General features: G+C 37.8%; 1 protein-coding gene across 1 annotated transcript in view; it reads right to left on the bottom strand.

The window, feature by feature from the left end:
• Positions 1–504: 504 nt before the first annotated feature.
• The window catches only part of FAM214A (family with sequence similarity 214 member A), a 29,580-nt gene continuing 17,310 nt past the window's right edge, over positions 505–12,774 (bottom strand). Inside the window, exons 9-11 of the mRNA XM_007935302.2 lie at positions 9,740–9,808; positions 7,326–7,525; positions 505–658 (exon numbers count right to left, since the gene is read on the bottom strand). Of these exons, the coding sequence (XP_007933493.2) occupies positions 505–658; positions 7,326–7,525; positions 9,740–9,808 (423 nt within the window). The remainder of the gene's footprint in view (positions 659–7,325; positions 7,526–9,739; positions 9,809–12,774) is intronic.

Here is a 12,774-nt window from a genome sequence, read left to right as displayed (position 1 = left end):
GTGCATTAATCTTAAAGAAGCTCAACATTTCATTCTCATTTTCAATAATTTAAATGAATAGCACTTAAAACACATCACACAAAATTAAAGACTTGTGCATATATTTTAGATTTCAACGTTAATGTCAAAAATACATAGTATGATTTTACATAGGATTTGTGCTACATTAGAACACTAGAGACAAACATCACTTGAGTATTAAGGGGAACATTAAATATTAAATAACTGAGAAATAAAATGTGTAAACACTAATCTAATTGGGGGTTCTGCTATTGCAACATGTCCAATGAAGTGGTTTCAACAGTACAAAAAGGACTAGGACGTGAGTAGTTCCAGTCTACTTGGAATATTCGGATCTCATTCCAGAAATCCCTTCATAAAAACTGGTCCAGGACAACAGGAGAGGATCCACTCTCCTGGATGTTAATTTGGTACACTCCGTTCTATGCTAATTTTTACTTTCAAACTTAGGTACTGAGCAAATACTTCAACTGTCACTTCTTATTAACATCTTGGTGAAAACTGAGGGTTTGTTGGCGATTCAGTATAAGATTTGAGTTCATATGCAGCACCGCTATCAACTTCCATTGACTTTCTAGAGAACAGGAGCCGTACATCTCTGTGGAGGTAGATCTTTCCAGATTTAGAACTCTGGAACCTAAACAAATAGAAAAAGATCATCATTTTGGGGAATAAATTTTTAAAACAAACAAAAAACACCTAAGTAATCAAATTTGAAAATAAGAAGGATTAGTCTTGCTATAATATTAGGTTAACACTAACTCTTCAATATTAGATATAAGGTCTTACACTGCTAAATCATATGCAGCCATTTAATTGCCTCCCCCTTATTATTTCCCAAGTACTTTATACTCTCTTTCCCTTTTAGTTCTAATGCCTGAGATGTTCCTTCCTGTAAGTCTGGGTTTCAAACACAGTCTTACTTTTAATTCCTGGAAAGCACATGCACTTTTCCTCTTTTATACCGTCAAGTGTCTGTTCACATCAGCCAACTACACTATATAGGTCTTTGCAGCCCTTAGCATCATCTAGCCACACAGACTGACACATTCCACACAATTTGGATGCCCATGACTTAGGTGGATTAAAAGGCACTCTATATTTGAAAAGTTGCCATACAAAATGGTCAAGTTTGAGGGAATCACAAGATGAGGGAAAATCGCTATCAACAATAGAGGCTACCTAAATAAAGCCAAGCCATTATCAAAAGTCAAGAGAAAAGTTGGTAGTGCAATGAAAATGGTTATGAAACTAGCATATGAAACTGTTGCAGGAGGTAGTGTGCCCACTGGCATGTATAGGGTTAGCAGACAATGTTTCTACATGTATATTTGTATATGTTTTAATAATGTCCAGGTATACAGCAGAGCTGACAAGGGGCAAGACTGTGTAGCTTTTTGGCCACAGCCAGCTACCTGGAGGGAGCAAGAAGTTGGATATCTGGGTTTGGGACCATGATTTCAGGGGACATCAAGTTCAACTGGCATATCATACCACACAAAAACATTGTTCTATATCCTACTTTGGTGAGTAGTGACTGGGATCTTAAAAGCTTGCAAACAGCCATCTAGATGCAACAATGGGTCTCTGTGGTATAGTAAATTATGTAGTGTGGCTTTTCTAGCCATAAGTCTTTATAAACTCCATGGTGGAATTTGCTATGAGAAACTGAGGAGCTCCTGATTGTTAAAGTTACCCACCTGGGGTATTTCTGTTGGACGTAGCAGGAAGTAATTTTCTGGGAAGTTCACTCTCTCTCAGGTGTACAGAATTCTGAGGTTGGGATTGGTTAGTATGGCCATTCTGCCAGGCTCAAAAGGAGCCCTCTTAGAGGCAGAAGGAGTCTCTCTGACTGCTGGCTAAGAGAAGTGCTGCTGAGAGAGAATCTCTCACTGCCGGCTGAGAGATGCAAGAGACATGTGCTGCTGAGAGACATGCACTGCTGAGAGAAAGAGAGATACCAAGAGACATGCACTGCTGGGAGAGAGACTGAAAGACTATCAGCTGAGAGATGGCAGGCTGAGAGAGACTGAGCATGTTCCTGAATTTGAATTGTAGCCTGTTGCTTCCCTAATAAACCCCATAATCTGTGAATTCTGTGTGGCCATTGCAGCAAATAATCAAACCCAATAGAGAGGTGGTGGGTGCTGCGGGAGGAACGGTAGGTAGGTATCAGGGTTGGTGAAAGGGCTGGAGGGAGGCAGCATGTTTGGTCACACAGGAATAGGCCTTGGGCTACTGATAGTGATTCTGTCTTCCTCTTGTGGGGTTAGAGGAGGTAAGAAGACGAAGCCTCCTTGCCCCTTTGGCTGTCTCTCCTTGTCTAGAGCAAATAAGAACATAGAAAACCAAAGACAAATGGAAACAATTAGTCCAAAAGACTGGTAGACCATGTGATCCTCAACTTATAGGCCCATGAGACCAGAAGAACTAGATGGTACCACTCTCAACCACTCAGAGTGGGATCAGTACAAGAGGTCCTGGAAAGAATGAGAGAATCATGTGGAACAAAATTTTAAATCATAAAGAAAAAAGAAAGACTAGGTTTGCTGCTCTGATAGAGCTTAGTGAGACACCTAAGACTACAGGCCCAAGCCATCCCTTCAGGTCTGGAACTGAACTCACTTCCAGCCAAACAATAGACATGCATATGGTGTGAACAATTACATCAGGTAGATACACTCCTTGGAGCAATCAATCATGAGAGAACAGAAGGGCAGTATTTGCAAAGGGGTGGTAGTGCATGGGAAGAAAGAACATAAGGAAGATGTAATTATGGGGAGGAAATGGGAAGAGAGCTGTTACACTGTGGAGAACTGCAGCCAATGTCATGAGACAAAATGTATGACCTGCTGTATGAAAAATCAATTTGCTCTGTAAATTTTCACCCAAATCACAAAAAAATTAAAAAACAAAACAACAGTATATGCAACTGTTTCTAGCCTCTGATAATATCTGCAGCACAACATGGGGGACTGGAGTCTTTAATCACATAAACTTCCCTGGCAAGTAGTAAAACACAATCATAGTGCTAATTTATCTTTGTCTTTCCGTTGGCATAGCAGAAACACTCCCTGTGGTGAAACAAATCTCTTTATGTAGAGCAGTGGTTAAGCACTTGGCTATTAACTGAATGGTTATGGTTCAAATCCACCAGCTGCTTCACAGGACAAAGATGTGTCAGTCTGCTTCTGTAAAGATTTACAAGCCTGGACATCCTATGGAGCAGATTCTGTTGTATAGGGTCACTGTGACTCAGAATTGACGCCACAGCAATGGGTTTTTGGTTACATGGCCTTTTGCCTTGCTGGTTTGAAAAAACAGCTTGACAGGTTTTTCCCCTAAGCCATCAAGAGTTACTTCTGCCCTAGTTTTCTACCATACAGTGTTTGTTACTTTTGTCCAGGTTGATTGACATTTCCTGGGTAAACTGCAAACAACTTGTGGTTTGATCATTTTTGTCTGGCCCAGGGCCGCCACCTGCCCTGTAATTTGTATGTGCTGTGCAGGGAGGGTCAATAGATTATGCAAATGAGATGTCTATAGCCTATTATGCAAATGAAGTATCTGTGGCCTATTGAGAGACTGGTCAGCTGGGAAGGGCCATGCCTTGGAATTGACATGGAATCGTGTATATATGCAGCCATCCCCACAGAGGTTTTTCAGACAGAAAGAAATAGGAAGAGAAGCAACAGGGAAAAGCAGAAGGAAACAGGAAGAGATAGAAGCAGGAAGACAGGAAGCAAAGGAAGAAGACAGAAGCCACAGAGAGGAGGCAAGGAATCTCTTAAAGAGCAGTAACATGAGTCAAGGGCTGTATGTAACACTGAAGACAGCAACAGGACTGGAATGAGCCCAGCAGCAGAGATGGCAGTGACAGGCCCGGAAGGAGTCCTGAAGCAGAGTCAATGGTGACAGATGTCAGGACTAAGAGGTACTTGTCTTCAGAGAGTCAAGAAGAGGGCTGTCTTCACAGGGCCTACAGGAAGCCCATCCTCAAGGGACCTAGAGGAGACCTGCATGGCCAAGGGGAGCTGAGAGAGCTGACCTGCACTGAAGAAAGGAGATTTTGCCTACATACTTCCTGATCCAGAGTTGTAGCCTGTTGATCCTGATCCTGAGTTGGATCCTGTTGATCCTAATCCCAACCTGTACCCTGTTACTTCCTTAATCAATGACTTAACTTTAATATGGTCTATGAGTTCTGTGTGACCATCCCAATGGATGATCAAACCCAGAAGAGAGAAGTAGAGTGTGCCATGGGAGGGAAAGCTGGCACAAGAACTGGTGAAAGGGTTGGAGTGTGGAGGTACGTCTGATCTCTACCTCATGGGGAATCATCTTTGGGCTGATGCTGGTCATTTCCCCTCTGCAGTTAGATAGGTTCTGATGCTGCTACTACTCACCAGCTTCACGGTCTGTTTGTAGATTTATTAAGGGCACTATGCATTGAAAATTTACTTGACGGTAATAGGTTTGTTTTTTGGTTTTAAGGTTGTTAAACTTCAAAAATGGCGTCCAATAGAAATTTATTCATAGAGTTAAATCTTCTCTTAGGTTGAACTGGGAGGTATTCTTACATACTACTATTCTTTTTAAAAGGTGCACTGGTGGCACATGGTTCAGCGCTTGGCTGTTTGATGAAAAGTAGCAGCTCAAAACCATCAGCAACTCCACAGGAGGAAAGACCTGGTGATCTGCTCTCATAAAGATTACAGCCTAGGAAACCCTGTGGGCAGTTTTTTCTGCTATGCATCAGAATCAACTCAGTGGCACAAACAATAACCACATTCTTTTTAAAAGTGTTCTAGGCCCAGCTACCCACCCTTATTGAACACTTTGATCAAAGATTGTGTAGAAGAGTTCTAATCAAATGGGGGAAAGGGAGAACAGAATTTCAAATTCTCATGGAATCCAGACTTTCTGGAGGCATGAATGCTGAATGAATCTCTGAAACTACTGTCCTGAGTTAATCTTTAAACTTTAAGCCAAAAATATCCTCTGAGTTCTTAAAACCAAATGATAATTTAGCTTAACTACCAAAAATGTCTTCCTTGAGCATTCTGCTCTTTTTGAGATCAATTTGTATGTGGTCAAATTGACAACAGCAACTTGAAAGTTTGGACAGGAAACTTAGAGGGCAGTGAGTTTAAATTAATGGGAAGGAACAACTTGGAAAAAGAGTGTGAGAATGGTAAAAACAAACAACCTAGAGAAGTAAACTAGCTAGTAAAAGCTAGAGGAAAAGGCACTTAGGACAGAACCACTAGAATGTAATTCCATGAGAACAGAGATTTTGTCCCTACGGTTTCCCTAGTACCTAGAAAAATGGCCAAAAAACCAAACCAAACTCAATGCTATCGAGTCGATTCGACTCATGGTGACCCCCCTTGGGTTTCCAAGGCAGTATCTCTACAGAAGTAGATTGCCCAATCTTCCTTCTGAGGAGTGGCTGGTGGGTTTGAACCATCAGCCGTCCGGTTAGCAGTCAAAATGCCTTAGGCACTATGCCACCAGAGCTCCTAGAAATATGCCTGGCACATAAATATTTGTTGAACAAGTAAATGAAAATGAATTTAAACAAACAAACAAATTCACTGCCACCAAGTTGATTCTGATTCACAAGCCACCCTCATAGGGTTTCCAAGGTGGTAAATCTTTACGGAAATAGATTGCCCCATCTTCCTTCCACAGAGCAGCTGGTGTGGGTTTGAACCACCAACCTTCTGGTTAGCAGTCAAACACCTTATGCACTGTGCCACTAGAGCTCCGTGATGAAATGAACAGACGTTAAGAATTTTCCTGTCTGATAGAGTAGCCACTAGCCACATGTGATTGATGAACACTTGAAATGTGGCTAGTTCAAAATGAGATGTGCTGTAAATATAAAATACATGCTTGATTTTGGGGATTTAACATAAAAAGAATGTAAAATATTTCAATTTTTATATTACTTATATGTTGAAAGTATATAAGGATATAACATTCAGATACATTGGGTTATGAAAAGGGATCAACATTGGAAATCTAGTAGAGTGGAACAAAATTCAAAAACACAAAAATGACCAGAATTATTGGTTGGATAGAGACTGGTGAAACCCCTGAGACTACGGCCCCGGGTTACCATTCAGGCTTAGAAATAGACCTGCTTCCATGGATTGGCTCTCAGTCCAACAACAGAAAATCCTACATGCAGAACCCCTCCCCCAGCGCAATGCACCCACCTACTAGGGAGATGTACCCCCTTAGATCAATCAGCCATGAAACACTATAAGGGCAACATTCACATGGAGGGAAAGCTGGACAGACAGGAATACATAGTTAAGAAGGGCATAGGGAGGAGAGAGTCACAGGGAGGGGAGGGAAGGAGAGTTTTTTTATGGCTGGAGATCAGGGCCATGAAACAAATGTGCATGAACTGTTGATTGTAAATCAAATTTGCTATGTAAATTTGCACCCAAAGCACAATTTAAAAAATAAACAATGTAACATTAATTAAAAATGCTTAAAAAAAAAAAAATCACCTTTTTTAAAGTAGCTAGGAGCCCTAGTGGGAGCTCTGGTAGTGTTGTGCCTGAGGCACTTGACTGCTAACCAAAAGGCTGGTGGGGATGGGAAGGAAGATGGGGCAATCTACTTCCGTAGAGATACTGCCTCAGAAACCCAAGGAGGGGTCGCTATGAGTCAGATCTGACTCGACGGCACATAACAACAACAACAACAACAACAGGAGCCCTAGTGGCACAATGGTTAAGTGCTCAGCTGCTAACCAAAAAATTGTGAGTTCGCACCTACACAGCAGCTCCCTGGGTGAAAAGACCTGGCAATCTGCTTCTGTAAAGCTTCAAGTGTAAAAACTTTATGAAGCAGTTCTACTCTGTCACGTGGGGTCTTTATGAGTCTAAAATGGACTTGATAGCACCTAACAATAACATAACAACATTACAAAATATAGAACTACATGTATAGCTCATATTGTATTTCTATTGGACAGCACTGGTTTAGGAAATATGTTTTCCATTGCCCCCAGATACATCAGCATATATACATAAGCATTGGTTTTGATACAAAAATATTTTACATTTCATAGCTAAAATGAAAACTTCCTTAAGTTCTTGAAGTCATAATGACCGCAGGAAAAGTATGCCATGTGCTTTCTGCATCTTGGCACATCATCAACTCCTAAGATAAGCAAAGTCTAGTGGGCACTGACCTAGCTACAGCACAGTTTTTTAGAATAAACTAAAAATTTTAATATTATTCTTTTAAAATAACATATTTTCACATTATTTTGAAAACATTACCTCAGATGTATGAGGTAGCGTAATAACCGTTCTTCTGCATGTTGGATGTTCTCCTTATTAACACTTCTCTTCATTTCTTGTTTAACAGGTACAGAGAAAGTTCTTTGTCGGAGGAATGTCTGATGATTAGCTGGCATATCTCGCAAGTCATATATCACAACAAACATCTTCACCACAGTCTTATTAGGATTAAATAAGGTCTGAAGAAACAATACAGAAATTATCCTTTAAAAACAGTTATTTGTTGATACGACTCAAAATAATAGTGCCAACAATAAAACAAGAGTTTTAAATAATAAGGTTACCCCAGGGGATGTAATTCAGTTTCAGAGATTAAAGTTAATAAAATTTCTGAAGTTTACATAATATATTCTGAATTTTTTTTAAATGTAATTATTTCTTTCACAATATTATGAAATCCTGTAACAATCCAAAATCTTTAGCCACAAAATTTCATGTTAATAATAGACAGCATCCTTTGCTTCTTGTTCAGAATTCAGTGGAACTATTAAAAATAGTTTCACTAACTTAAGCAAGATACATCCTAAGTGAGTTAAACATTCCAGTTCAATTATTGCAACCATTTGCTTCATTTAAGAGTATTAACTACAAAGTTTTCAATATATGATTTTAATTTTCCTCACATATTAATGATGAGTTAACAGAACTATTTTTTTTAAATAAAAATTAAAAGATCAGTAAAACTAGAGTCTTTGGTATATAAAGTTATTATCAAATTAAAAACAGGAAAAAGTCATTTTTGGAGCACCTATTTGAAAAGTTTTCCAAATTTAGGAAATGAAGTTCATCACTATTAGATCCAAAGTGGCTAAATAATACTTCATATTCATGCCAAAACTTACAGTGACACTAGGTGTTTTTTTTTTTTAATCATCATCAATATTATAATGAACAAGAATATTTACCCTGACTGAATTGTACTCAGTTGGTACTTGGATATGAATAATCAAAGGAATATTAAAAGCACTAATTTTTAAGTAAAACCCAAACTGCTAATCTGACTTTAACCAAATTACCAACACATCAATAGGTAACTTGGTGCCCATGCTTTCAGAAGCTCATCCGTGGCACTGGACATCACTCACTGAATCAAAATGAGAAATACATCAATATTATGATCCAATTTTTGAAGTCTAGTGAGTCTTAAGATTAAGGCTAATACATTCAACAACCACAACAACTAGGCAAACTAGGAGTTCAGATAGTATTTACACATAATTAAACTATATAAGGAATGAAAGACATACCCAAATTTCAGATTTAAAATTAAGTACTAAAGTTGGCAGTCCTCAAACAAGAAATGAATGTGCTGCCTCTGGGTTTATGCCTCATTATTATGACAACTGACAGCTAGCTTTCCAGTGACCCACACTTTCTCATGAGCTACATTAGTCAAGGGCAAGAAAATAAAAGATTATCACTCTTATAGTTTAAAAACTTGATTTAACATAAAAATCATACTTTAATATGCAACGATGCTCCTTCAATAAAACTTATACATATATATATATTGCATAGTACTATGTTTCATTCCTGTGTGATATGAAATAAATGTATAGACAGACTCTTTGGAGTATTAGAACAATGGTGATGAGTAAAAGTGGTCTGACAAATCACTGAACACATCGAGGCCAAAAGGCATAAAAAGTCTTACTGGATTAGACCAGATACTTAGTGTGAGAAACCAGCTTCAGATAGACTGTAGTCAGTCTGCAGGAGCCAACTCTGTAACAGACTTGAGGGCTTGCAGGATTCTTCTGGGTCTGACTAAGAGAGCCAAACTGAATCTCAAACTGGCCTTGATATCAAATTAATCTGCTCAGAACTCTAGACCAGGGATGATGAAAGACTGCTCTGGTCTAGATGGGTTCTTCTAGGACAAAACTAGATCATTACTTAGACCAAAAAGAATGATGCCTTCTCTACCCTTGTATCTGTCAGATTATATTATCTACTACGTATAATCACAGGATTAGGATCAATTTTAGAAATTATTACACTAGGGATATCATTTTGTTTCCCAAATTTTCCTGCCAAAGCAATACTAATATTTGGGGGTCTCCTTTTAAATAGGTCAATCTCAATCTGGCTTATTAAATAGAAGGCATTAGTGATATTAGGTTCTAATTATATCAAAAACAGCTCTATTAAGTTAAGCAAACTATCATACACTATTTTTCTACAGCATTCACCTTGATTAGCTTATTAATGCTTTCCTTTTATGGAGGTCCCCAAATGGTCATTCCTGTGGCAGAGCAGGGAAACTCCAAACAAAGCTGCAGCCCCACTGTTACTTACCAAAGTTGTTGCAGCAGCAGTAGCAGGAGAAAGGGCTAAGTTCTATATGTATGTGAGAGAATGATTATTGCAATTGTAGGCTATAAAACACATACCACTTGTATTGTTCCTGAAGGAGGTACGCGATAACCCCTTTTACCAAGGGACTCTAAAGTAATCACACCCTTAAAATAAAAGAAGACAAATTAAATACAAACTTATGCATAGGTATATAAAAGACTAAGAAAAATAAATCATATAATTAATAAAATTTCAAAATTCTATTTGTAAGGAAAAAAATATTCAAACTGAATTAATAGAAGTATTTCCTCTGTATATGAGTTAGTGAGGACTCCATTATGAAGAAACAATTTACTGTTCTTTCTGAAGATGGTACAATAAATAATATATAACATCAATGGCTACACTGCTTGAAATTTCTGTTATGAAGATACAGAAGTAAGAAGTTCCTTAACTAAAAAGGAAAGAATGGGAGATTATAGAATTACTCTCAAGTATCATGAGAGGGAGGAGCTCTGGTAGCACAGTGCCTAAGGCATTCGACTGCTAACCAGAAGGCTGGTGGTTCAAACCCACCAGCCACAATTCGGAAGGAAGGTTGGACAATCTACTTCCATAGTGATGCTGCCTTGGAAGCCCAAGAAGGGGTCATTATGAGTCAGGTCTGACTCGATGGCATATAACAACAAACAACATCATGAGAGGGGGCAATTTAGAAGCAAAACAATTTATTAGTTTTTGAAGATGTAAAAAGTCACATATGTGGAAAGGTCTAAGTCCTGGCAAAAAATTCAGCCAGTTCTTCCTTTTTGTTGAGTTGTTAAATATCTGTATTTCTGGCCAGAGACAGAAAAAATAGAAAGAAAATTTGGGGTCTGTGTTTCCTGCCTGGTCACTAAGTTACAGGAAGAGAGATGTTCAAGGTAAAATACAGAAAATGAAGGTTTAGTCAAAATATTCAACATTTTTACTTGGTATTCAAAAAAAAAAAAAAATCTATAAAACCCTGCTTGCTTAGGATTAAGCCTTTCTTTTAGAAATAACCTTGTATCATGGTTATGCCTTAACAGGGTTTTATTATGGTATTGTTTTTTGAGTGGGGAGGGAGGTCATTTACTTGTTAAGGAAACCCAAATTTATTCTAGATCAGAACACAATGAATTGAAGGATGTGAGAGCTAAGATCTGAGTCAAAGTTAAAGCTAAATTAGGATTGTTTTATTTAGAGATGTCTGAAAGGTGGTAATAAGAGTCCTCTGGTACTCAGCTACTCAAAGAATGATCCTCAGACCAACATCATTACATGACTTGGAACTTGTTAGAAACCCAGAATTTCTGACCTCTCTCCAGATCTATCAAATAAAACTCCGTATTTTAACAAGTTTCCCTAGGATAGAATATGAACTATAAAGTTTGAGAAGCACTGCTGTAGTATATGAGAAAGATGCTCACCAATTATTCTGTAGTCCTTGCCAAAGTCCAAATAATGGGAATAAGTATAAATTAAAACAAGAGAAATTCAAACAGAATGTATGAGAGCTTCTCAATAACCCAAATGACCAAATGACTACTGGTGGTCATTGTGATACTAAATCCTTGGTTTTAAGAAATGAATGCAGATTCATTTGTTTTAACTGGCTCAATACTTCTCTTTTAAATAGTTAAGGTAGTTAAGTAGGACAAATAATCACATGCTCTACATTTCTTCATCATTTTATTTGTAATGTCAGCCTTATGTAAATATGAAACATAACTGTTCCAAAAGGCAACATCTCTCTTGGGTTTGACAGTCAGACCATGGGTGGGAGGTAAAAAAAAACAGACAACAGTGAAAGGGAAGGCCAGATTTCCACATGTAAATCTCTCAAGTCCAAATTAATGTTTGACACCAGACTGTTAAATTAACACATTAATGTTGGGAAATGTTCATGAGAATGAGTATTGGAAAGACAGACTTGATAAACTGGATGCATTTACAATCAAGTTAATTTAATAAATGAAAACAGAAAACCAACAAACTGCATCCCTAATCAAAATGGCAATGAAGCTTAACCATCTGTCTCTTAAAGTCTGTTCTACGTGTCTGGTGAAGTTCTATGTATGCCACTTTTCTAATATGAGCAGATTATGGACATTTACTCTATGTGAAAAATGGTACATAATACTCTTTTTCTTCCTAGTTATAGACAGAATAATAGCTACTTTCATAATCACATTACTATAGACAATACACATTACTATTCTTCTTTGCCACCCAATAATTATAAGAAAACCTGTGAGGCAAAAATTACTACCAAACCTATACTTATTTAATACATGCAATGTTAATAGTTATTGGAACATGACAATAGGAATTAAATCAATTTATGAAGGAAAAAAATAGATTTAGAAAACTCTGATGTTTAAGGCAACACTTCACAACAACAATTTTTATGGAATGTAAAGACCACTAGTTGCATTGGCAGGTTAGGGATTTTAGAAAGGGATTGGGATATTTTTGGTATGTTATTACTAAATTCATTAATTGATTTTTATGTATTATTTCAATATTTTTATTAGTTGCATATTAATATTTCTACATAGAAAAATTACTATATTTAACATACAGATGAAATGCTTATTTTCTGCTGGCATTTGAGGACAGAAAAATAAGATTAAGAAACCAAATTTGGTCAAAATCTCACACAAAATCTCTGATTATTGTGGAACAGGAGAGTATGCAAAGCTAAGTGGAAAACTAAAAGAACGTATTTTAATAACAGGTTGTATATGTGATTAAATGGCAGGAAATCATGCATGGCCTTGCCATTGGCACACCTGCTTTAGACCTTTCTATCCTGGCTTCACTTTTCTTAAAGGAGAGACTAATTAACTCAATGCCAGACTGATTTACTACCTTTTCCAATATTGATTCAAAATCATGTGTGTGTACTTTCTACTACTTTTTGCAAGGAGTGACAAAATCCTGTTTCCTAATCTTCACTTAGGAGCTCTGGTACCATAGTGGCTAAAGCACTTGACTGCTAACCAGAGGGCTGGCGGTTCAAACCCACCAGCCACTCCTCGGAAGGAAGGTTGGGCAATCCTACTTCCGTAGTGATACTGCCTCGGAAACCCAAGGAGGGGTCGCT

Source organism: Orycteropus afer, unplaced genomic scaffold (assembly GCF_000298275.1).
Source record: "Orycteropus afer afer isolate SDZICR_OR568_19922 unplaced genomic scaffold, OryAfe1.0 scaffold00026, whole genome shotgun sequence".
Classification (NCBI taxonomy): domain Eukaryota; kingdom Metazoa; phylum Chordata; class Mammalia; order Tubulidentata; family Orycteropodidae; genus Orycteropus; species Orycteropus afer.
This window is presented reverse-complemented; position numbering and strand designations above follow the sequence as displayed.